The sequence below is a fragment of the Mycetomoellerius zeteki genome, unplaced genomic scaffold (assembly GCF_001594055.1).
Source record: "Mycetomoellerius zeteki isolate Tzet28-1 unplaced genomic scaffold, Tzet1.0 scaffold62, whole genome shotgun sequence".
Lineage (NCBI taxonomy): Eukaryota > Metazoa > Arthropoda > Insecta > Hymenoptera > Formicidae > Mycetomoellerius > Mycetomoellerius zeteki.
Window position 1 is genome coordinate 4,127,474 of NW_017257632.1, and position 27,492 is coordinate 4,154,965.

The 27,492-nt window shown below is 35.2% G+C and overlaps 1 protein-coding gene across 4 annotated transcripts in view; it reads right to left on the minus strand.

The window, feature by feature from the left end:
- Nucleotides 1-27,492, minus strand: part of Chi (LIM domain-binding protein 2 Chi) — a 193,429-nt gene that overhangs the window by 71,514 nt on the left and 94,423 nt on the right. The window contains exon 1 of one of the 4 annotated variants that reach the window (XM_018457181.1): nt 27,113-27,486. The exons of the other annotated variants lie outside the window; for them this stretch is intronic. Within the exon in view, the coding sequence (XP_018312683.1) occupies nt 27,113-27,441 (329 nt within the window). The 5' untranslated portion in view covers nt 27,442-27,486. Of the gene's footprint in view, nt 1-27,112; nt 27,487-27,492 lie in introns of those variants that run through there. 4 annotated transcript variants of the gene reach the window in all.

The following is a 27,492-nucleotide window of genomic DNA, read 5'->3' on the forward strand; positions in this document are numbered from 1 at the left end:
CCCCCCCCCCGCCCCGATAAATCCCTTCTTCTTCCGTGTTTTTCCTCCTACGCGACCCCGGGGACGCCGTTTTACGATGCTACGTGGAAATCGCTGTCCTTCGATCGTGAATTCCGTTGATCGGCCGCCTCCACAATCGTCCTGAACCGCGAGGATTAAACTTTTTCGGGGGATTTTAATTGTAACAGGATTCGTCGGAGAGTTGTTCCCAGTCACGTAATGTCGTTTATGTCATATTTGATGTTAACAATACATTGTAGAAAATAATGTATTTTGCAATAATAAAAGTACATATTGTTTTTACATATTATTAATATATTATGGAAAATAAATGTATATGGCTTGATATATTATCATTTCTTCTTCAGTATTTTTATTGAAGTATTTAAATTTATATTTATTTCTCAATTTTGTGAGTCTCTTTTTAGTCGTACCGCATCGCTTATGGTAATTGTTTTTGCGAAATTTTAATAATTAGATACAATTGAGCGACATTTATTAAAACTAATTACTTAAAAATTTATAAACAATAAGAATCTTATTTTAGACCGTAACATGTAAGAACACAATCAACACTAGAAATTAAAATGCCTGTACTGGTCTTGTATATATATCATATTTCAGAATAGTCCTTTAAATTGCGCGCCAAATATAGTATATAAGCAAGTACATGTATAGTATATATATATATATATATTCACATTAAATTATTTAAGCATTAAAGATCTAACTTCGACCGATATAGACATTTTAATTTCTAGTATTAAAAATTTATATTTATAAAAATGTCAATTAACAACAGTCTTTTATTGAAATATATAATAATGTTTATGCAAGATTTTTTACGTGATTATTTTTGTATCTTGTTTTTTTCTATTCGCGCGCACGAAATGATTAAATTAATATGAACAGTTGATCTATTATATATGATTTTGCGTGTAAAATAGTAGAAATGTACTTATTTTAAGAAATCCGTTCAAGAAAATCTCAATGTTAGAAAGAGAACGTTTCTTTTTTTGATATTTCTACATAATTTATTGTACACCATAAAGAAGAATGCATAAACAGATACGAAAATTACTGTCGCATTCGATGTCGAGGGCATGGGTAATCGATTTCGAGCGGGCGCAAAGCTCCTACAAATCCAGAATAAACCTTGCGCGGCAGCTTGCTGCTGCATAAAAAATAGCTTTGCACTCACGCGGGCGTAATCTCGCGTGGTACGCAACGCAGGTAGCGAGCAGCAAGGCGATAGACACGTCCGCGTGAAGGGTTCGATAAAACCCCGCCGTTTTTTTTCCCGCCGTGTCGCCCGTTTTACGAGCTAACACGAAAAATATCGTCGTCCCCACAGAGATTTCTTTGATCGGTCGTCCGTTGCTCTTTGACGAAGTTTACGGAATTTGCAACTAACGAATTTTGTTTCTCTGAGAAGCTTTTAGTTTTCATTCATACAATGGCTACGTTTACACCGTGAATTTAGGTCGCGGCCTATACCCCAAATTCGACCTAAATTATTTAGGTCCCTTGCTGTAAACACTTGAGAGATGACCTGACCTGGCTGTAGGTCAGAACTTCGGTTTTTGGTGACCTAATCTGAAATAGACCGCCTGTCACTTCGTAAATGCGCGCTACCCGACCTACCATCATTTGTTAATCTTAAATTGACATGTCATGTTGGTAATATATAGACATATATCATATCTCGTAAATAAAAAAGTTTAAAAAATGTTTAAAGGGTCGTGTTCAAATAGTTCGTGTTCAGACCGCTTACGGTGTAAATGGTTGGTGCCTAGACCTATGGGTCAATTCTAAGCAGAATCGTAAGAACTTATGACTAGTATTCTAATTTCGTGCGTATGTATCGTAAGACGTACGATTATTCGTAAATATCTACGATTTCTTGCAAATTTTATGGCTAGTAAGAAGCTGTCTGCAAAAATATTGTATAAAGGTATAAGCACTTAAAAAATTTTACAAATCTTACAGGAATACGTTACGAACCTTACGATTCTGCTTAGAATTTAGGCACTATTTTGGGTCGCATTATAGGTTAGGCCGCGTATAGTTCTCTCGGTGGAAACGTAGCCAATATTCTATAAAAGCTATTCTTAGATTTCTCCACAATATGTTTATGCATCTATCTTGCTCTGGCATATACAATTACATGCGGAACGATGCTGGCGCAGACATAAGGAACGATCAATTGTGCGTTACCATCCAAGGCATACCGATAAATCTTTTTCGTGTTTTTCTTAATTCGCCAACGAATATCGCTTTCACGTAAAAAATTGTTGTACCTTTGTCAGCATTGATTGTGATAGCTTCGAAATTAAGTTGGAAAGCTTGCGCTAGAAAGCCAATTTTGACTTTTAAATCGTTGCGAAATATGCCTGATAGTACGTGTCTGCCTTCCCTTCATGCGTGACAATTAGAAAGTAAAATAAAATAAAAATATTAATTGGAAAAAACACAATTTGGAATTTAATAGTTTTAAAATTGATGTAAAGTTAATCTAGAAAATGTTTCAAGTGATTATAAAAGTTCAGTAAGTAGATTGCATTACAAATGAACAAAATTAACATTGTACTCAATTGCAAAAGTGTAGAGAAATTTAACTTCTACTTTTATAAACAACATTGTATTTATACATTGTGTTTTCTCGAGCTATGTTTCTGAATTTGCAGACGACAATGTATATTATCAGAAATGAAGTTATAATTCATAGAAATAATAAGCAAATTATTCAGCAAATTTAACGCAATCGAATGCAAACCATGTTTCTTTGCAGTTACGAGAACGATTACCCTTTAAACTGCCGGGAAAGCCACTTTTGTGGCTTTTGAGTGTGAGTTAAAATACCAATTTTGATGGCATTTTAAATACTAATTGTATTAAACATATGTATGTGTATGTTGCCTAAAATATATAAAAATATATAAAAATATATAAATATTGAAAAATATACAAAAAAATATAAAATATAAAAAAGTAAAAAAAATTATAAAACAAGAAAACAGTAAAAAAATAAGTTTAAGAACCAAATAAAAAAGAAAAGTCAAAAAGGAGCTATAAACTTTTACGTCTATGTCGTTAGCTCTGGGTAATGCTAAAGGAAAGAGTTCTCTACATGAGTCTATACGTTTATATTCGCTTATGTTGTCAATATTACGCTTAGAGCTCGAGATTTCCTAAATCTATGCTCAGAATTGGAATCAGCGATACCAAGAACGAAATACATTATTTTTGAAAAAATAAAAAATTTTTTATTTGATTGTACGTTCCTTGCCGGGAAAACCACTTTTATGGCTCTACACAAATCTCGATATATTTTGCACCATGAGTATCTTACTTATATAAAAAAAATTTCGAGGAAAAAATCACTATTTTAACAAAAAAATGCCGGCAGTCTAAAGGTTAATGAAGGGATAATGTGACACGTACGACCCACGCATAATCTACAACAATTCATCTCCCATGGAAAATAGCTGGGAACAAAATATGACTGGGGCTTCGAGGGTATGAAAGTTTGAAAAGCTGGCCGCACTTATTGTTAGAGAACTATTCCGCGCGCTAGTTCCACGTGGCCTCCACCTCCTTCGCTGGAAGCTTTAATCCCTATAACGTAGGAAGTGAAGAAGTAGACTTTAGTACACGTGAGAAACTCGTGCAGCACTTGAAACGATCTTGTGCTTTTAGCGTGTACTACACTGGGATGTTGCGCGTTAGGAAAAATGCGGCAGGTATAACCGCCTCCTAGTTAAAATCTTATTGTTGCCTATACGTACGATGGTGTATGGTGTAGCAGTGCATGGGATTACATTTGCGTCAAGAGATTACATTTAGTTTTAACGTTTAATACGTGTGACTAGCTTGATTACGTTTTAGTTAATTTCGTAATGAGAATTATCGAAACGTAATTCTTAAAAAAAATTAAAAATTAAAATCGAATACACTGAGAAGAATGTTTTAATTAAACCAAACTAAACGTATACTAATAAGAATGGCATTTTAATGAAAATAAATATAGAATTTCTAGTTATGTGTCCTAATCAGAATAAATACCTATATATTAGTGTCATGTATCAGGTTTATTGAAATCTGTAAAATTGAATGTTTATTGAAATCTTGTAAAAAAAATCCCTAAGAATTCACAGTTATCCAGATAATAATAATAATAATAGTAATAATAATAATAATAGTTTTATTCAAAATTCCAGATAAGATGAAACAATATTTTAAATGCAGCTTTGAAATAAATTACAGTACAAGTAACGCAAATAAACTATACATATATTCTAAATTAGAAGACAAGAATTTTCTGAAACTACATTTATCATTTTTTTACAATTGGAGCAGCGAAACCTATAAGACAATAGGAAAGATTCACTACAATATAATATCTCAGTGAGCTATTCTCTTCTGTTGAATATATTACCTTGTACTGGCATTTTGTTTTTTTTTAAATAAAAATTAATTTATTTAAATAAAAAATTCTCTAGATATGCAAGAATGTATGTGAATATAGTCAAGATGTCTGATAAGTATTGACAAAGCGCTTATACCGATAAAATTCCATGAAAACAGCTAATTTTCAAAGATAATCGCCTAAAAATTTCAAGTTTTCCAGGTATGTCCAGATAAACACCTTAATCGTACATATTATGTCAGAGCTAGAATAAATATACAGGGTTTCTCATTTTAATTATCCCAGGCAAATATTTTGAAAAATAAGTAAAATATGAAAAAATGTTTCAGATAAAAGTTGTATGGTCTAAAGGAGGACAAATAATAGTAAAATCAATTTTTGAAAAAATCGATATAAGATTACATAAGTCATTTTTTTTAAATGGAAATATATAATTTTTTTCACTTAATACGATTTCTCTAATTATTCTGCATATAAAAGTACTAAGATAAAGACATAAAAAAAATAATTTTTTATTTATTTTATATTTTAGTGTAGCACAAATTGTGACATACAATGTAAAATATTCTGTAAACTATTAATTTTTAGATAATTTTAATATTTTTATGTACATAATAATAAGATGAATCAATTGATGTAAAAAAACACATAGCTGCTTTAAAAAATATATGTAGTTACAAATTGCAAAATGCATAATTTTTAAATAAGTAACCATGTGTTTTTTTTATACCAATTATGATTCTTTTGATTATTCTACATAAAGGTGTTAAGGTACGATTGTAAAAAAACTTATTAGTTTATAAAATAATTAGAAGAATCATATTAAAGCTTGAGTTTTCATTTTCTGATTAATTATAATTGTAGTAACCTGAAGATAAGGTAAAAATTTTATTTTTTATAGCTATGGTTAATCACTAAATTGATAGTTTTATAGTGGTAACTTTAAAAGTTACTCACTAAAAACCATCAGTTTAGTAATTTATAGCTAGAAGTGCACAATTTTTATCAAGTGAGGTTAAGTTTAAACAACAAATTAGTCAGATAATGAAAAACTGGGCTTAAGGAAAAAAAATTATATATTTCCACTCTAAAAAATGGATGCGATGATTGTTAGATAATCTTAAAATATCAATTTTTTTTAAAACTAATTTTGCCATTATATTTGTCCTCCTTCAGATGATAGTTTTACTTAAAATATATTTTCAAATCTTGTGTCTTTTTCGAGATATTTGCCTGGGACAATTAAAACAGGACATTCTGTATAAGAGATCAAATGTGCATTTATGCAAATTCTTTTCATTATCTCTAGCAAGTACTATATTCTTGAAAATATCAGGTACATTTGCTATAAAATTTTGCATAATGCTATGTAATTATAAAATGTAAAATAAAACCCTATATGTATACATGTGGGATTTTATAATTATAGTATAAATTACAATACATGCTTCTTATTTTAGCATTAAATTCAATTCAAACAAGTCCCATGACAAACGATAAAATTATATCATTATGCCTCACTACGTCCACGATTGCAGGAATAAGACATTATACTACGCATTTGTAACTTCTAATGAATCGAGTTCGATACGAATTGTAAAGTTATAGGCGCGAGCAAGCGCGGCAAAGTTGATCGCGCAAAGACAAATGAGCACGTAAAGTCTCGCAATTTGTCAAGTACGTAAGTGGAATGAACGCAATTGACCCGAGATTCTCGATTACTTCGTAATGAGAAGAGAATCCATCGGCATTTTATCGGACGCCGTTTAACATTCGTCGTTTACTCGTTCACTCACGTCGCAATTTTCGCGTAGACGTATCGCCGACTCGCCCGTATTTAATAGAAACGACTGACGCCCATCGACCTGTCAATAATATCAAAATTGTGTACCGCGGTATTCCGCGAGTTAGCTACAAACGTAATTATTGGAATAAATTTGCATGACTAGAATCGGGTCGTTTCATCTCTCGATAGGTTCATTTCATCGATGGGCCAATCACGGTACACGCTTCCAATGGAAATACGTTCTAATTGGTACAATAGGATGGACTCGACTGTCATGAAGTTTATAAACTTTCCGCGTTCGCGTCACGCCTATTAATTTCCAGGGAATATTTTCGATTATGTCACTCGCTCAGATTTATTCGTAATTATTCGTTCAAGGAAAATACCGTAAATGTAAACACGATTTCTTATAACAGAAAAAAATTTACGTGCGAATATTATGATACAAATATATTATGGTACAACAAATCATAAGCATCATTTACTATTTTTATCTCATAAATGATACAGAATATTTTTATGGATACATTTTGTTTTTTATTTACTCTGACTGGGGTGATACTTTTTGCAATTATTTCTTTTGATAGGCTTTATAAAATGCAAGCATCATATTTAATGGATGTTGTTCAACAATAAACTTTTATAGGTTTATAAAAATGCAGTAGCATCACATTTTATGTAAGATGCTTTGTGTGTGTTAGCATCGATATATTAAACTAATTATCCATTTAATAAATGGAATATTAATACTCTAAAAATAAATATTATTAGGCATAAGAACCGCTATGTGATCGTTCTGTCGTTATTTATCTTTGTATTATTTACTTTTATTTATTTTATTAAGTTAATTATTTACATTAACTCGTCAGTATAAAATATCATTTCCTAATAACACATCACTGATTAAAATATTTTACAGTCATGTTGACTAACTCAATATCATTTGTCGATATAATTATCTACTTTGAATGTACATATTACGTCTATCTCTCGGAAAATCGATCAATTTTTTTCTACAAACGTGTTCAAAGCGACACGAATTCTCGTACGAAAAAGTCAGTATTTTATAATTTCACAAAGAGCGAAACGCGACATGAAAGCGGAAAGCTTTCCTACTCTATTCGCGGGCAGAACGATGATCGAATGCGGAAAGCAGAATGAAGATGTAGAGCCTCGTGAATCGCTCCGTCGTGACCCCGAGCACGCTGGAAGGATTAATCCTCGCTGGATGATCACACATGGTGGGACCTAACAACGAGGCGCTTCGACCTGTGGACCGCTCAGAACTGGTTTCCGAAATGATCCTCGACTCGACCCACACAGCACAACACAATCATTTCTGCCGTACGTTCGCGATGACGCGAGCGCGAGCGCTTCTCGCGCGGAGAAAGAGGTCTTGTCTTCCCTCGCTTCAGTCCCGGCAGAATCGTGTACGCGACTCGCGTCCATCGCGCGCCATAATTTCACGAATAAAAAGGTAATCAAATAAATCCGGCTTAGGGTGGAAACTGAAAACGTAACGTCGGAATTGATCCCTCTTCGGAACCTACTGTGTTGTAATGAAACATATCTTGACTTCTTCAAATCACGATGACGGCGATATAAATCACATCTCCAGTCAAAATATAACAATGATTAAAAATTTGTATATTCGTATATGAATATTGTTAAAGAGATATATGATAAATATTTTAAAATTAAAAAAATTATGAAAAAATTTTATATTTTATTCTAGATCGCATTTATAAAAGTAATTCAAACATTTTAGCGACGATTTACCATCTGGATCAAAAGTTATCTCAAAAATAGGAATATTTTTTTACAACTGTGCTCTAATAGAAATATTTTGGAAATGTATTATTAAATAATGACAAAAATCTCAATTTTTTCATATAAGTAGGAAATATTTGAGGTGATTTATATAAAGTTACATTGCAGAAATTAGTTATCCTGTAAATAAACAAAACATTTTTCTTCTAAATCTTTGTAACTAATTGATGAATGGCAAAACTTTGCTTAAGTCATTTTGAATATTAAAAATACTTATTCACATTAAAACATTCAGATTTTTATTATTTTTAAAATTTTAGATTGTGACAACAAAAATAATAACAAATAATTATATACAAACTATAAAAATATGTTGTTCAATAAAAATAAAAAATTATACGCAACTTTTGTATGTAAATAATTTGTTTAAAGTATAAATATTAATATATGTGCTGTATCTATCATAGTGGTTAAGCATCAAGATTCGCTTCAATTTAAAATTCTTTTCTCTTATTTAATGTATTCTTATAATTTATTAAAAATAAATTTACATTAAATCACGATTAAATGAGTGAAAAATGTTGGAAAAATGATCGTAGTGTTACTGCTGCGTTTCCAGCAGCGCGATAACGCTCCAGAAACTTGTAACTCTCATTTCTAACTCACAATTTCGCGATTGTAACTTTTTCCAACGGAAAACTGTGATATATGAGCCAACGCTACATGGACAAAATATTGATTAATAAGCACAATGTGAAGTTTTAGATCAAATATGCCTGTGCGCGCCATATAACGGCAGTTATTAGTTCGGAACGGGAAAAAGCGCGGAACTCGAAGAAAGTTACGATCGAACAAAACGCGCCGGTTGCAGTTGCAATTGCAGTTATAGTTGCAAACAACGTTCATCCTCTGAGCTCCAGAGCTCAGCGACAATGCATTGAAAATCACTTCTCCTCGTATGCGCTTATACCCTAACGTTTTACAAGAATAAATACGCGATATAATTTATACCGAAGTCAGTGTCTCTAAAATTTATGCGTGAAGATGCGTACACAGGCAAACGGCGCGGCGGGCTCGCGATTGCCTTGAAAATGCATGTACGCGTCCTCGCCTCGCCGAGGAAAAGTGCATCGAGACACGAAACCCGGGACTGACTTTTCGAAGTTTCCTGCGCGCGTCGCTCGAAGGGCTTTATCCGACGAACGGCCTGAACGACGAGCCACGCGACGTACCTTTCAAGGTGAGCGGGATTCGTCTTCCGAAAAAAAACATCGACGAACGGATCGACGGAGGTCTCTCGTTCTCTCTTTTTCTCCTATTGTATATGCTTCAAGTAGCTTCGGACATCGATGCATACGAAATTTTTATCAAGAAATATATAAGACTTTTATATCGCGTAATAACTAACTTCTCGATAAGCAGCGAACAGAAAAATGTGTCTCGCGCGACGATATCGAGTACAGAAATTCTAATTTGAACGATTATTATTCGTATCTCTTATAATTCTATACTAAATTGCAGATTTAATTCTGGCTAAAATGCAACTTGATTCAACGTTCTGATTGCATTGTTAATGCGACAGCTCTTATCTCCTCGACGGTCGAGATCGCTCGTCCGGTAAAGAGAAAAAGTTCTGCAAGAGTCTACCATGAAGTCTTTCACGGCATAGGAATTGTGAATCGCGATATGTAAAATGATATGTGCTGAACAGGAAGAAGGGGAGATACCTGCCTTCGTTTCGTTCTTGTAAAAGCGAGCAGTAGTGAGAAACGGACGTAAATACATATTGCATATTATACTACAACACGTCTTATTATGAAATAGAAATAATTATCATATTTACTTCCCTTATTTATAACTTATCCTAAATATCTTGTAAGATTCTTAAATAATTTAATTTCTATCTAAATATGTAGCTTTTGTCCCATCGAATATTAATTACAAAATAAAAAATTTATGTGAAGCTACACAGTATCTTTTAAAACAGCTTAAAAATGCTTTGTAAAGCTATCACAAAAAGTGATCGATCTCCACAATTATTATAAAAAATCGATCAGTTCGAATTCAATTATAAAGTCCAAAGAACGATGCGAAAGGATCGTAAATACGAAAATGATTATCTCCAGCATCGTACCTTCAAAAAAAGAAGAGAAAAAAAAGAAGCAAAAATAAGAACGAGGTGAAGCGACTTTCGAATCCATTCGGAAGATTCGCAACCGGACCTACTACCACGTCCGACGCGAACAACCCGGTCGTAGAGCGCGAACTGGTCAAACGACATTTTCCACGTTGCAAGGTGCCTGCAATTTCTACCGGAGAGATGCATCCCGCCGATGCCTCAGTGCCTCGGCGGCAAACTCAAACTACGATCGACTTTGAGCTCACTCGAAACTTCGATGCGCCGTAGCGCGTGTAGCTAAGTTCTCTCACAGAAGCTGAAAGAGAGAGAGAGAGAGAGAGAGAGAGAGAGAAGAGAAGAGAAGGAAGGGGCAGAGAGCGAGACAGGAGACGAAAGCATCGAAAGATAGAGGTAGGTTGAGGTGAGATAGAAGCGACGAAAGAGACGACGAGAGAGCGACGAAGAGGAAGAGGCTGAGTTGGAGGTGTGGAGGAGGAGCAGGAGGAGACGAGAACATGGAGAGAAGACGAGAGACGAGGGAGGAGGATCTGAGGAGGCGGCCTTGAGAACACGGACCATGGAGAGACCAGTGCGGAGGCAAAGCGGGAGAGGGAGAGGGAGAAGGGAAACATACACAGAAGGGAAGACGAAGAAAGAAACGGAGGGGAACGGAGGGGAGCGGAGGAGGAGGGGAGGAGGCGAGAGAGTCAGAGACGGGAGAGACCAGCCGAGCCAACTTCAACGCGAACGAACTGCTTCACTGGCAAATCATTCGCGGTTCTCATCTCGCGTCGCGATTCTTTTTCGAAATCGCGCAGTGAGGAGGGAACGATCGGCGGAGAAATCCTCGAGTCATCATCGAAGTTTCCAAGTCATCGGAGCCGGCTTCTACGGAGCGTCTCGATATTCCGCGGATCTCTCCTCGAGTACCACGAAAGGGTGGGATCGAATCGGACGTGACGAACGGCACTCGCTCCAACACTTGATCGATCTGAACGTGCCAGCAGAGAGATTCCTGACATTTTAAAATCTCGCGCATCGCCGCGCCGCAACGCGCCGGGACACGCGTTACGCAATTGAGATGATGCAAGAATGGCGACACGGCAAACGCGCACCGATGCAAGTCGCAACTTACGTCCTGCTGCATGACGCGAGCTGACGATTTAGGCTGATATCTCTCACGTTATACAACAAATTTGTCGAATAGCCAACAAGCTGTGCAATTCGCGAGATTATAAATTATATAAATATCAGATAGATTTCGCGACGGATTTGTCAACGTCGATTAAATTTACCTCTTTTACATAAACAGAACTGCAAAACTACAACAGGAAGCAATAGAATAAGTAAAATTAATGGTATTAAAACCCCAATCCCCTTGTATGTTAAAAGATATTTTCGTTCAACTTTGCGCTTCGCATCCTCGCGATGAGAACCCCTGAAGTGAAGCAGAGCGCGCGCTCTTGGCGCAGGTAGGTCGCTTGAACCCACGGCTCTCTACGGAATATACGAACACTTGGCGAGGTTCGCGAGGTCGCGTGCGCTGCATTTGGACAGGCAGCTAATCCCATTATTTATAGCTCAATGTTTGATTTCAGTCGATCGGCCGTTATTTCCGGCTACGACACCGGCTACACCTGCATGGCTTGACGTCCAAAGTGTCACTGGTTTGAATAGTTGATAGTCAGAACTCGTATCGTGTTCTCGTAACGCAGAAAAGAATTAACCATATGTCGCTCATTTACTAAAATATAACAATGTTTTAAACGACATGACTCAAAAATTGTCATGTTGAAGTTGCTTACAGAAAAAGAACGGAAATATATAAAAAAAAAGAAAGAACATATTTTTATTTCTCTAAAATTACAAAATCTTTTTTATTCAAAACGTTTAAACTCATTTTCTGGAAAACTTTGTTTTTTTTTTTTTAAGTTGTACCGTCGTTTCTAGCAAACGAATGATACATCGTAAAAATTTTGACAATTATTTCAAATATTGAACTGAATCAACATAATATAAAACGCGCTGTTATTTTCTTAGTTTATGAACAAATACATTTATAGTACAGATTGTATATATAGTTAGGGGCTATACAAATAATTACTTCTTTATCAAAGAATTTTTTTCCCTATCCACTAAATAAATTACTTGTATGCGTAATACGAGAATAGCGGACACACGTACTACGGGCTTATTGAAGAATGAATTATTCGTTGAAGATGAAAGAGCAGGCATACAAGTGCGTCTTTATTTACGGGAGACCATCAAATTGAAATAGCGGCGCGTATAAAAATAAACCATCCGAATTGTCGAGGTCGGGACAGTGTCCGTTGCTGAACAGCCGCGGAGAACTTGTTTGCCGTTTCTTTCCGCCACGCGGCCACGTAGGCAATGCGAGGTGACGATGTTAATCGCGCGAGCCGGAGACAGGTCGTTAGGCACATTCGCGTGGCCGGGATCTGGATAAACGTATAGCTGTCGAAACTGTGAATGAACCGAGCGAATGAATTAAGCGGGCGCTTTGTTGCAACACCTCGAGCGAGTTAACGAAGCTTGTGACGCGTGCACGCGCTTCCGCGCTGAAACGCCGCGCCGCGCCGCGCGCGACATTTTATAAATAAGCGTCACACACGTCGCGTCGCACTCGCTCGCCGTTAAGAGCGAGACAAAGGAGAAACTGTCACGATGAGTTGATCAATGTTCAGCTTAGTTTCTGGTCCGATTATCAAATCTATGCGAGTCTCAACAGAGACGCCAACGCTTTCGTAACGTTGGCGATTTCGCTACATTGCATTGTTTCGAGAATTCGTCCAAAAGATTTCGAGAATAAATTTTCTGGCTTATTCACGCGCGCACAAAGTTGCACATTAAATCGTAGCAAATGAAGACGAACGATCGATATTCTTACTTCTCTTATATACATAGCATCGTATTTAACTCCGAAAAATAAACACTGTTAGATATCAAAGAAGCAATCTCGAGTAACCCAATCCCGAGTTAAATAACATTTTGTTGTTTTCGACTATGTGTAAATGTAAATCAATTCTGTAGCAGTTTGAAAGTAAATAACGTTCATATTAACGTATACACTTGGTAAATAATAAATTAAATTTGAGTCAAATTTAATATATTTTCTTGAATTAAATTATTTAATTCCATTGTTTTGATTAAATTAATGACGTGTTAAATAGAAGCGGTAGCGACCTATAGAAATGATTAAAAATAATACAAATGGAGTCTAATTTGACATTATGAATTTAACATGTGAACACTTCGTATGTCTTCGAATACGAGATTAAACAAGAATTTAATAGTAATTATTTTTCTATTCAAAACGTAAAAACAAAATCATTTTTTAATATAAACCTCTTACTTATGAATATACTTTTTACAATATTCTATCAACTTTCATATATCTTAAAAATAAAATATGTTTAATTGATTACGCAGCCAGGAATGTTTTTCTTTTATTTTACCAAATCTTTCTATCCATTCATACACATTTCTCTGTATCATCCTCATCACAGTGTACCTCCATATCCTATACGACCATTTCTCTGTAAATTTCAGTCAGTTGTACTCCTTTGCTTATATAGAAATCTTACTATAGCGCGTTGTATCAACACTGAACGCAGCGGAGCAAGCAGCGGAGCCTCCAATGCTCGGTTGCCAGAAAACTAAATATAACAGAACGCTGCAAGATTTTCCCAGATTTGCAATTGCCATTGTAATTTCGCTTTTGTTCAAAGTTTTGAATAAAGAAATGATTACCTTTAGTTTTTTTTATTTAATATCCTCATATAATCAATTTAAATTAAAAGACTGAAAGTGGTGTCGAAGAATAATCACGCATATTCACGAGATTCTAACAGTCAGCCTACAGTCAGCCGATCGTGCACCTTGAGGACAAGTCCCTTTGCGCATCGGCGACATTCGATAGCGGATTCGTGAACGCGCGAAGATAAGGGATGTTTACACTGACGTCCGAGAAATGCAGTCTACGTGTAAACACGCGCGCCGTCACGCTGTTGCAGTGATTCGTGAGAGATCTTCTTTAAGTGAGTGTAATCGAGAAACCTTTCGAGGCAATCTGACCCATAAAACTTAACGGGGTACGTGTGTGTATAGATCGACTATCGGGTATCGGGCCAGATAAGGGCCAGAATAAATGAGCGGATCGGGTAAATCAAGGAAATCTCATGGCATCATTGATCTTGGCGTGAGCGCGAAAGCAGGCTATCTGCTCGTTTCACGGTGAATCTCCACACGCGAAGCGATTATGCACGTTGAAATCATAATCGTTCGGTGTATATCGATTCGTAAAGCCTAATCGGCTCGCTAAGAGGCTGGGCATCGATCACGAGTTTTATCGACCTTGGGATTAATTTATCCATATTAATTCTGTCGGTTGTATCTCTACTATGTGATGATGAATAATTACGTTTCATTAATTTGGGAAAACCGTGAAAGGAACGCATGTGATTACAAAATCGGTTATGAAACGCTATTCTCCCCTCGCTCACGTGGAAATATTTTATAGCCTACTAAAATATTTCGCCATTTTATTAACGAAGGTTTTTAAATTGCGATACATTGTACGCTTAAGAAATTCATAGCGCCGACAGAAATTTTGGCTACGGCTGTTAATTAAATTAAAACTAATTACCCAGCAAACCCTAGTAATTTACATTTGGTGTGCTATTACACCGAGGTTTCTAATTAAAATAAACATAGCTTCGTTTGCTAAGTTCGTAGTACTGGACGGATGCGACCCTGCGACAAGGAAAGCTTGACAATCCGGGGAGACGTTGCCAAATTACACCTGTCCCAAGAGACACCTGCATCGATGTTTCTAGGTAAACCGTGAGTCAGGGAGACCTTTCTCCGCTTTATTGTCTGTACCTTTCTCACCTTTTTTTTTTCTTTCAAAGAGTTCAAACAGCTCTTGTATCAATGTACAAATGTTCGTTGTTCCAAAGAGAGAGAGAGAGAGAGAGAGAGAGAGAGAGAGAAAACTTAATTTTTTCAAAACCTTCAGAAATCTCTTCCTGGCTCGGTTTTCCATTTTCAGGTTAACTTGTAATTAGGTTTAACCTAATGATAATGTAGAAATTTTTCGTTAATCTAAACTGATGGTTTTGTAGTAACTTTTAAAGTTACCAGTACAAAATTACTTGTTTAGTGATTAATCATAACTAGAAAAATATAATTTTTTCATTATTATCAAGTCCAAATCATAAGTTAACCAGGTAGAGAAAAAGTGGACCCCTGTAACAACTAATGGCTACGTTTACACCGTGCGCTTAGTCCGCGACCTATACGATAGATGTCTTTGTTTAACCTACAGGATAAAACCGCGGCCTAAATGCGCGGTGTAAACGTAGCCAATGGCCTAGTTTACATCGTACGTTTAGGTTGCCACCTATATGATAGATGTCTTTATTTAACGTGTAGATTGAACAAGCAAACTTATCGAATAGATAACGGTCTAAACTTATCGAATAGATAACGGTCTAAACGTATGGTGTAAACTAGGCCATTATGTATCAATGTATCGAATATCTATACAATAACTATACGACGAATTAAAAGAAATTTTATTTAGACTTTGAATTCGAAAATGAAGACCGAATTATCTATCCATATTATCTAATTATAGCATCCATATTAATATGTGATATGTGGGAAAAAATGCACAAAACATATAAAAAGGCAAAATGTATAACTTTTCATGGTAACTTTTAAACTTTAGTCTGAAATTTTAACATCGATATCTTCTTCCATCACCATGTAATATGTAAGATTCAATAGTTTTTTTACGTGCCGTACAAAGTTCGTATATGTTTCTTATTCGTAATTGGTTACTCAATTATACGGATTGAATCTCGCTCCTGACAGATGGACGAACTGACCGTTTATTAAAAAGATTAACATCTATGTAAGCGATCGAATCGCTAATGGAAATTAGTTTCAATGGAATAAGTGGAAGAATCCTTGTAGTACAACAAAATCATTTCACCGGCTCGATAATTCTTTCGCCGCCTCGACAACTTCCGGCGCGCGCGATCCATATGTATATCATGCACGTGCGTGTGCGTATGCGCTTACGTGTACGCTCCCCCTTGCCAGGAGAAGGAGGTGCGCGCCTCTGCGAATGCTCGCCTTGAACCTGCTGAGCCGCGCGAAGTTTCACGAGAAACTGGAACCGACCGACGCGACGATACGGCTTGATACGCTCCCTGCGCACGGCTTTATGCACAACAACTGAGACGGTGCATCTCTCTCCGCGTGTCTCTTCGGCAGAACGAGCCCTTCCTGTTTTTCAAATCACACCAGGATAGGTACCTCCTCGTATCTTAGATTTGCTCCATCAAAGAAAAAAGCTACCAAACTTTTCATCTTGCCTTGCACTAATCGTAGAATTTACAATAATAAAGTATCCATTAAAGACTGATATTACCATATAAATGTAGTGTCTTCAGCAAAAAAATGCTATTTAATTGAGGCATCTTTTACTAACAACTAAATGTGTTGTTTATAAGGTACTTGAGCCGAAGGCTCACCTAATTTATTTTATTTTTTTGAAATTCTATTTATGAGGATATTGAAATAAACTAACAAGGGAAGTTTCACAACTGTCCGGAACCGATTTAATTCTCCATGAAATATGTTGTTAAACACGAAAATCTAAGAGACACTATTTTTTTATACGTGTCCTAACTCATGTTTTAAGAGTGAAACACCCCTCTGAAAAAAAATCGATATTTTTCTTTCGAGGCGAATATCGTCGGAAGTATAAAAAAGATAGAAAAAAATTTTTAAACAAAAGTTGTACGGTTTCTAGGGTACTTCAATTGTTGCGAAGAAAAAAAATTTTTTTAATTTTTTGTTAAACAATTGTTAAACAAATAAATTTTTTTAATTTTGTTAAACTCTGGGCTTTATTACATGTGTGTGTGTGTGTGTGTGTGTGTGTGTGTGTTGTGTCCATATGAATATAATAAGGCCCAAAAGTAAATTAAAAATAATAAAGAAAGTAAACATTTTCTTTCTAAATCAGTTTTAAAATTATAATTAATCATAAAAAAGAAATTCCTTAGGACTTACTCTACTCTCAAATATTACAATTATCTTTAATTTTGTTTGTAATTAACTCTTTAATCTTTAGAAATGTCTAGCAATTTGAATGCAATTTTGGCTTTTTAAAAGAGCAGCATTGAAAATCGTTACTTTCTGGTGTAAATTCCACATACAACAAACAAATAATATAATAGCTATAACAATAATCACATAAGTAGCTTTAGTTAATAAGTATATTGTTTAAAAAAAAAAATAATTATACTTATTTCAAAAAATTGATTTATTAATTATTTTCTATAGTTAGGAAGTTGAATATTATAATGAATGAATAATAAATTATGAAACATTGTATACTGGTAAATTTTGCAGCGGATTGTTATAAAAATGGCTCATACTAGCCTCATACACACAAGTTTTTGTTGTGTTAAACAAACGTGTTGCTACCGATTCCAATTTTTTAATCCTTTTTTATCTACTTCCTATGACACGTTTTTTTAAGCATATACTGCAGGCGTAAAATGAGTTTTAAAGTAATCAATTTAAAAGTGGGCCTTATTTAGTGCCTGGGTCTTATTCGGCTCAAGTACCTTATAACAAAAAATTTAATTGTTTTTGCGAACATTTCTCTGCTTTGCAAATTAATAACAAAAATATTTGTCTACCTCAACTAAACAATTTAGTTTGCATAAAATTACAACTTTGTCCGGTGTATTTTAAACAAAAATTTTTTGTTCGGTATATTTTAATCAAATTTTTGATATTGCAACAAAATTTTCATGTTCATGGAATAAAACATTTTTCCTAGTTTTGTAAATTATATTTGTAAAAACATTATGTACCCCTATTTTAATGAACACAGTTGTCACGTTTCGTCAAAAGAATTAGAATAAGAAGTATCTTTATATTCCTTATTAAAATGCAATAAATGTAAAAATGTATATCGGCACTATTTATGTTTCAACATTTTGAAAGACGATGCTTGCCAAACCGACTGTGTAACAGAAAGTTTAATAAAAATATCGGATTGTCTACAACGTCTAGACAGCGATTGAAAATTTAAATTGGTTAGTTCTACAGGATAGTGTGTAAGATACAAGATTCAGAGAATACTGTAAAAATATGTTGGGTTAATCATTTCTTGATAGAAGTGCTTTTGCTTAAAATATTTTTATGTATCATCTAATATAGAAAGTTATAATATACAAACGGATATAACTTCTATCGACAATGGCAAAAATTTCTCGACTAACTGAATGACAAATTAATCGAGCAGACCGCAATAAATTTACAATTCCACTCAGTGGTAGCTTCTTGCCGATGTAAAAATAGATCGCGATCGTACAGCTCTTACTGATACTCTAAATGATTCGCACGTGCGCCGGTTACGTCGCACCGACGCTTACTTTATGTACCTGTAACTAACTAGAGAAACACCGTGCGACGTACGTGCTGCACGCTAATCCCGCTCTAGTCGCGCTAGCGGGAAGCCGCTAGAAAGACAGCCTGCGGCTGTCTCGTTTGAAACGAGAAACGGCTATGTTACAAAAACAAGAGGAGAATCGTCCTGCATCGAACGGCACGGCTGTTATTATTGTACGCGCTTAATTGTAAGGAGTGTTCTGGTAACTAGAGATATAGCTGCGTCGTTGATACCAAATAACATAATCTTGTGCATATCGATAATAGATATAATATATCCAATGATAATCTATTCTAGCAATTTTCTTTCCCACGTATAAATTATAAAATTTACATTAAAGTTGAACACGTGCGCTTCAATAAATATATCTAGGAATAGTTTTTTCTCCGCAAAAATACGGATAAATGCTAATTATTCTAATTTATAAAATTTAAAAATTGAATACTTCGAAAAGTGTAAAGATTAAATTAAAGATTAAATTCCTTACAATTTTGAAAGCACAGTTAACTCTAGACACTATTAATACGTTTTTACGTACAAGTGAGTGAGGTCATTGACACGATTATCATGTCTCCGGTTTTCTGCCGAAGATTTTGACTTTTTGGACGAATCTTCGACACTTCGGTAGGCGGGAAATGTCTCCAGTTAATCGCTCTACATTTTGATAACCTTTTTTTAGGAAATGATAACGTACAGAACAGTGGCGTCGATCTTCCTCCGATTTTGAAGAAATTTCCAGCAGAAGAATAAAAAATCCAATGACCTATTACGGAGTAATGATAGATCTCCGACGCGGTAGAGTGAAACAGTCTCTGGCATAAAGTACAAAAATCTGATGACTTTTTAGAGACATTATAAAAAAATTGCTTGCCAACAGTAATAAAGCTACAATTTCTATTATGGTATCTATCCGACAGGACAGCGACATCTTCGACGCATGGGCTTTCAGGATCCAACGGGACACTATAGTTGAAAAGTGGCAACTGTGGTCATTGAACCCAAAGCTATACCTTCAATGGTCATCAGGAGGTCCAATCTGTCATGCAAAAACTAGGACAAGCTAAGACAAACATTTAAAATTTTAATCCGTTATATATCCGTTTTACATATCAGTTTAGACTCTCTGGTTATCGGCATTATAACAGAGAACATGATAAGCGATTTCGATTTTTAAGCGATTTTGTGTTATTATATGTATATTTTATTCGTAAATGATGAGAAAGTATTGTATATTGTATACTATATATTTCGTATTATTTCAAAATTGAATTTAACAGTTTATTCTTTCTTCCCTTTTAAGTTAATAATTAGGTTATTTGTATTCATAAAAATTTAAATTATAAATGTTTTGTCATTAAAAGTGTGAAATATATAAAAAAAGTTTTGTGTTAATGTATCATTATTTTTTGTTATTACATTAATTAAGAGTGGCCTATTCCTTTGTACATAAAATTTATCGATAGCAATACTGTACCACTCAATAAAATTGATAGAATTCTAAAACCTGGGGTAAAATCTGTTGTTTAATAAGCAATTTTTAATTATATACAGCGTAAGATTTGACTTAAATGTCCGCAAAAGAGGGATTCATAATTGCATAAATCGATGCAACCTCACAAAGCATCTCGTAAACTTCAAAAAGGCTTGTGTCGTGAAGAAAATTAACGTTTCGAGACCCTGAAAGAGAGGCAAGGTGCCGATTCGCTTTTGTCGCGAAGCGATCAAGGTTCTTCTTATCCTACCGAGAAGCCTGCGATAAGATAAGGCCACCGACGGTGCTCGTACTTCCGATCGTGCTTTAAACGTTTCGTACGCGCTACGATGTTCTTCATCGAGCTATTCGCGATTAATTTTACTTACCTCGCATCACATGAATCTAATGCGATAAATATTTTTTTACAACGACATTGACTTGCGATATCAACGTGCGACGCTATCACGACAGCTCGTTCCGACTATCACCTTCGTAACTATCTCAGAACACATTTTTACACATGTGCTCTAGACATTTTGCAATCATTACAAATTTCAAGAATCTGGTTAAATCGGTTAGGCTATCCGATGCGTCATTGCTTCACGATAACACTGTGTATCTCTTTCTCCCAACCAAATTTGAAACAACGTCTTGTACGCACATGCACGCGTAATCTCAGTAAGTATAAAGCCAATGTAAATATTTGAATGATGTAATGTAAGTTACAATATATACCTGGCGAATTTTAAAACGCAGATTATCAAAGCTGTTCTTTTCACTCTTGAGAATGACAAACCGAAACGTATCTTCGTATAATGTCTCATTATGAAAAATAAATGAATAAAAAATTGTTTAAAAACTATAGAATTTATATAATAGTAATGCAAACATTTACAACTGATATTCTCTTACATGAATTATTGCATATTTGTTAACTATAATCGTATTGACTACGATAATTCCAATCCCGGAGAATTTTCAAAAAATTGTACAATCTCTTATACTTTAGCAGAAAGATTAACGATTCAAAGTTCATTCGGAGAAATAATTATAGATCTCGATAGAAGAATACTGCGATACTGAGGCAATATCCATCGATGAAACAATATCTGGGCTTTCCCAATCTTCCCTTACGAAGATACATGTGTGCTAAGAAGCTCAGTCAAGTGTCGAAAACTCGTCAAAGCAACTCAGTGACAGTATATAAACGTGAGTTTTCTTATCTACACAACATATCGCGATAATAATTTTGCGAAATGATACTAGGTGAACTTAACTTGATTAAAAGCAAATTCGCTCAAGGTACATTTGAGATGTTTAAAGCGATCGAAAAATATTTTAACTCTAGAAAGCGATCGATAAATTTCACGTACAAGTAAACATCATTGATTAACAAACAATTATTAATTTACCTAATAATTAAGCGCTAAGCAATTATATTTTTAATGGTCATTATGAGATCCAATTTGCCATGCTAAAAGGACAAGCGAAAACAAGCTTTTAAAATTCTGTCTGTTTTTTTTTATATATTAGTTTGAATCCCATGGTGATCAGTATCTATTATAACAAAGAGTGTAATAAACGATTTCAGTTTTTAAGCAGTTTTGTATTATTATTTTATTATTATATATTTTATTTAAATGTTGTAAAGAGACAATTGGATTACATCGTTAATATCACTTCAAGACTGAATTTGATAGTATGCTTATTCTTTCTTTTCTTTTAAATTAATAATTACGTTTTTTATTTTTATATAAAGGTTTAAGAGGTCTTTACGTTTGAGGGATAAAAAGATTGATTTTTTTTGTTTTTTTTTTGAAAGCTTATAGTCTTAAGAATATCCGACACGTTTTTTGGGACAAACGAAAATTGTTCAAGATATACAAAATAAAATGACGTGGTGTTTGGGGCCGCTTGATCGATTCAAATAGCGCGCGCCAACCAATTGCCATAATCGGCGCTCGCCATTATATTCGACCTTTCGAGATCATTCTAGAACGTTTCTATTCAATATATGAAACTTGTATGGTCCTGGAATAGCTGACTAATGCTAAAAATTTTGACATTATAGCAAAAAATGCTTCATAAAACTTTAAACACGTTTTTCTCGAAACCGTGTTTTCGAATATGATGATCACGATTCCAAAAAAAACTATAATTAGTTCGACGGACTTTTACTTTTATGGTTATACTCAGAGAATATGTTATCGCCTGAACTAGAATTAATAGTATACGTTAATTGTTTTCTATTTTTTTGGAAGGTCAAATAAGAAGTAAGAAATGAGCAAAATTCGAATCATTTTTTCAAACTGTCGCCATTTTGAAAATATACATGTGATATTAATTATCCTAGTTCAGGTGAGAATTACAAGTCCACTCATTAAGGAAAAGCTCCATTTTTTGCTTTCAGACCAACGATATCACTTGTATCTTGATCACCGTTTGACTGTGTTCGCGGTGCAAGCCTAACTTCAGCGCCCTCTTATTACTACTCTGTAAAAAACAAACATGAAAAAAAAATTTTTTACATGTACATTGTATGCATTTTCTAGATCTGTATAATTTTTTAAGTATATCTAAATTTCTATTCATTAAAAAAAAATTCTCAAAAAATACTTTTAAGATCGGCTTTCAAACATAAACCCTCTTAAATTATAAATATTTTATTATTAAAAGTGTAAAATGAATGAAAAATCTATGTTATATTAATAGTGGCTATTTCTTTGCACGTAAATTTACGCATCGATAGCAATACTGCATCAATAGCGATAGCATTATTCTAGGATTAATAAACATTGCGTGCGCGCGTATTTCAGAATTTTTTAATTAAGATATTATATAAAATTTCGTGATAAAAAAAGCTTCTATATGAAGCTTTTATTAAGACAAAGCTCTTATTGGCGTGACGATCAATCAGAAATTATAAGAGATAGTTTAAACGTTTCGCGTAAATGTTAAATGGGATCTTCGAGTATGTTAAAAAGAAAGCTTTGCTTAAACTTTGCGAGCAAAGTAGCACCGTCATTCGTACGAATGTAGCAGGGTGGAACGCTTATGTTAATGAGCCCGTGCGATTATCAGACGGGGACGGTGAGCGTAGAGATGATGCCGAGGTGATAGAGACGTCCAGACCGGATACGAAGAAGGCCGAAGAGGAGAAGTACCGGATAATCGTCGTCATGCACATACCGAGTATCGATGTTCTTAACTCCTGACTATCTCTTTCCTCGCAAGACGGGCCCCGCCGAAGGAGGAAGTCGCGAACGAACGTGCATGCACACCTGCGCCAGGGGCACCTCCCACCTGCGAGGCACCTGAGACACCGGGAGATACCGCCGCGACGAAGACGACTTTTCGACGCACCTGACAGACAGCGAACACTCGCGTATCTGGTGAAATCAATAGTCGTCTTTCTCCAATTCTATAATTTTACGTTCAAAATTCCGTCCACAAAAACACGGCTACTATTCGCAACAAGTTCTTTCGTTTCACGAAAAGCAAACGGATTTTCTTACATGCCTTGTTATAAACGCGTTGCGTAAAGCGAGCGAATTTTGAGCGAACCGATCAGTCGATTTCAATGGCTATTTGGAACATAGTTTTGACGAATCTGTATTGACGAATTTAATGATCACGGTGTTGGGGAAATCGTTGAAGTTATCTACATATTATTCCCAACCGCGTTGCGCGAAGCCAGCTGTGCAACGGTGATCAGGAAGATCCTACCGAGGTAACGGATTCTCGGGGTATACTGTTACTACGCCTGAGAGAACGTACTAGTGAGCGACTACCGGACGATTGGCACGGAACGAAGTATCGAGCCGTAAAACAATTGTCTAAAAATATCCGCGGTGGAAAAAAAACTCATCGGTCCGTGACCGAGTCACGGAATAATCTCGAACTAATCGAAGACAAGCCGTGAATAATCTTAACTTAATATTGTCTTAGATATTAAAATAATTATACATATAAATATGCACTTAAAAATCATTTTAAAAATATTTAAAAAAACATTACGTTAACGTTAAGAAATATTATTGATCGTGCGTATTTCAATTTTTTTATCTAGTAATTTATACAATGTAACGCTATTGTGTTCGTACATAAAATTACAGATGATGATCTGATTCAGAAAAAGAGATAGAAAAAGAACGAATGGTCAATGAATATGCGAACTCTTTGACACCGTTCTTGACCGATAGCATCGATTACTCACTAAGAAAGATTTGTTTTATCGGTACTTAGTTAATATTCTTTAGCTCGAAGCAAACGTGCGGAACAAAACTCGCAAGAACACGAAAGTTCATCGTTGATTAGAAAATAATTTTTTACGAATAAAATGGAGCATGTCGCGATTATCAACAACATGAAGCAGAACTAAGATAGCTCATAAGCGGTGCGCAAGAGCTAAGCTTCGCGGAAGATTCCTTCGACCACGCGATAGTTTTTCGTAAAACCTCGCGTGACTACCTGCCACACAATTCTTCTCTTTTCCCTCCTCCGTCTACCCTTCCTCGAGCGGGTCCGAGAAAAAGTTTACATACGCCTTCACGCAAAGTTCCACCCCGACTGGCGAGAGACGCACGTGCGAGTGTTCTTTCGCGTGACGGTGAACTGTTATGGCCGGTATGACGACAGATTACCTATTTATATCACTATACAGGACGTATCAGAAAATTTGCGTTTTCTACAAGCATAGAAATAAAACACAAAAAATAATGAGGTACAACATGATTTTAAATAACTTAAAGGAATTGAATATTAAGCTTTAAACTAGAAAGAGTCCTGATCGGCTAAATTAATTAGAATTCTGCTTGAATATGGACAAATTAGAATTTTCTAATTAAATCTATTAAATTCCAATTGAGGTAACCAGAGTTCTAATTGATATGATCAGAATTAATTTTCTGATTTGTCCATTTTCAACCAGAAATTTTTTTCAGTGTACAGGAACGACACCATAGGTGCTATTCTATTCTTTATGTCGTAATTTCTATGCTCTTATCGTTAACACTTATTCTACCGGATTCCTAAAATTAACCGTTAGATGGTTATTAGTGAGTACAATACTCGTAAATAAAAATTTACGCCTCATTTTTATATTTTAATAAGCCTTATTCGTGCTTTACAGCTTGTATTATAGTGTATGGACGCATCTTTTCGATTTATCGTTTTATTCCATACGTTCTCACAGCTTTACACATACTTTTCGATTATTAATTTTCGATATCAAAAACATCTTATTATTAACTAGTCTCACGAAAATATATTTTTTCAACTGCCATATTAGAGCTGCCATTTTGAATTTCGAATTTCTTATAATTAAAGACCCTCTAATTAGAGTCAAGACATGACACAATCACTTTTGATTGGTCCACCATGTATGTTTTAGTTACTCCTGAGAGAGAAAGAGAGAGAGAGAGAAGAAAAAGATACAGGAAGAAGAAGAGGAAGAAATAGTAAATATATGCCCTTCTCTCTCGTGTAATTTTGCTAAAACTAGAGATCTTGCATACAAAACACAGTTCGTGTCCAGACTCTGATTAGGTTTCTAGAATTTCTGATATCCAATTTAAATTCAACGAAATCAGAAATCCTCTACAACAAACTTTAGAAGATTTGTCCATTTTTTTTATTATTAGCATTACCATAGGGAATGAAAAACCACTATGGACTAATAACTTTGAAACAGCGTCATGTTTTGTAAGGCAAAGAATAATAAATTATATACTTGAATGAAATTTATTTCAAAATTTGAGTTAAAGCATTAACAATCAGTGATATTCTCGTTAAGTGACAATCAATTTTTAATTTCTTAAAAAGTCAGCAATCGCGCGCGAAAGAAAACGTGTGATTTCTGATACATCCTGTATAATTCGAGTGCTCCTTCCACAACAATCTGTAAAATTGCTTGGAAAGCAATATCGAAGATCTTTTCTTTGCAGAGAAATAAGAGGAAACGGCGCTTTCTCGATGTTGAACGAGATATCGGCGACGTATGTATTTATTTTCATATGTGATCGAGTATGCAAATTATTTCTTCTGTCGTAATTTTGACGTTTATGGCGCATTCATTACAGTCGCTACGGCAGAGAAGCACTACTAACATATCGATCTTATGAAAATTACGCCTGCCAAACGCGACAAAAAATTTGTTGGCGAATAGAACTTAACGTCGATTTTATACGCTAGAGTCGATAAATCAAGTTTCTTCCAGTATAATCCCACAACTGTACAATTTGTACCGCGATAATTAAAATAAAGAAATAAACATGCAGTTAAAAAACTGTGTCGATTGTATTTGTCTGCCGATAAAATGCTCTAAGAAAATCGCAATGCAGATCATATAAAAATAACCATTTTTAGAATCATCTTGCTAAATTAAACAGTTATGAAATCCTATTTGTGTATTCCGTAAATGAACGACGAAGAAAATCGTGGTTTTTAGAAAGAATTTCCATTGACAGAATATAATTAAAATTCAATTTAATTCAGATTTTACTCTTACCATGTGAAATATCACATTTGCGTGTGACAAAATATATATATAAGTCTTGAAACCAATTTTATAATATGGGTTATCATTATATTTTATAAGTCACGTACTCATCTTCATCAGTAGTTGTTAAAGTTTCATAGAGAGAGAATCAAAGTGTTGTAATATACTTTAATACTTCTCGATCGTCAAGAATATAAAGTTTAAACCAGTATTAAAAAGCACAAAAAGAATGTAATTTAAGATGTATAAAACATCAGGTTATATACACGTATATATAAATGTATAGCAATTATTATAATTTTAAATTTAACAACATATAGTGAAAACATGATTAATTATAATCGAAAAATCGTGGTTTATTAAATTATCACAACAGCTTCCATCGTCTCTCCAAACTCTGGGACAATCGAGTCATTCGTCATCAGAATTGTCATCTTTTTTCCTCCTTCTCTTTTTTCCTCCGCTTCCGTAAGATGTAAGATGTAAGAACTAAGATGTAAGAATAAGCACATGGTTGGTAGTCTTGGGAATTTACCTGTTGTAGTAATGCGAGGGAAAAGGCTGGCAGTTGAAGAATGGGTCGTTGTGCAAATGCGGTTGTCCAGGTACTCCTGGTCCTTGCGGATGCGCGTGCGGACCCATCGGACCGGTGGGTCCGGGGCCGCACATACCGGGCGCGGCTTGGGGTTGCATACCGGCCGGTCCCATCATGCCGGCCGGACCCATCGGATGGGGCGCCGCTGGATGATGCGGCGAGCCGACCATGTGGGGCCCCGGGTGATGGGGATGGGGCGAGGGCCCGCCACCCCCCATGTGCGGGTGAGGTGTGTGAGGCGAACCGCTCATCATTCCGTGGGGCGGCATCGGATGGGGACTCGGGGAAGCGCCGTTGAGATGGGGCGCCGCGCCATGCGG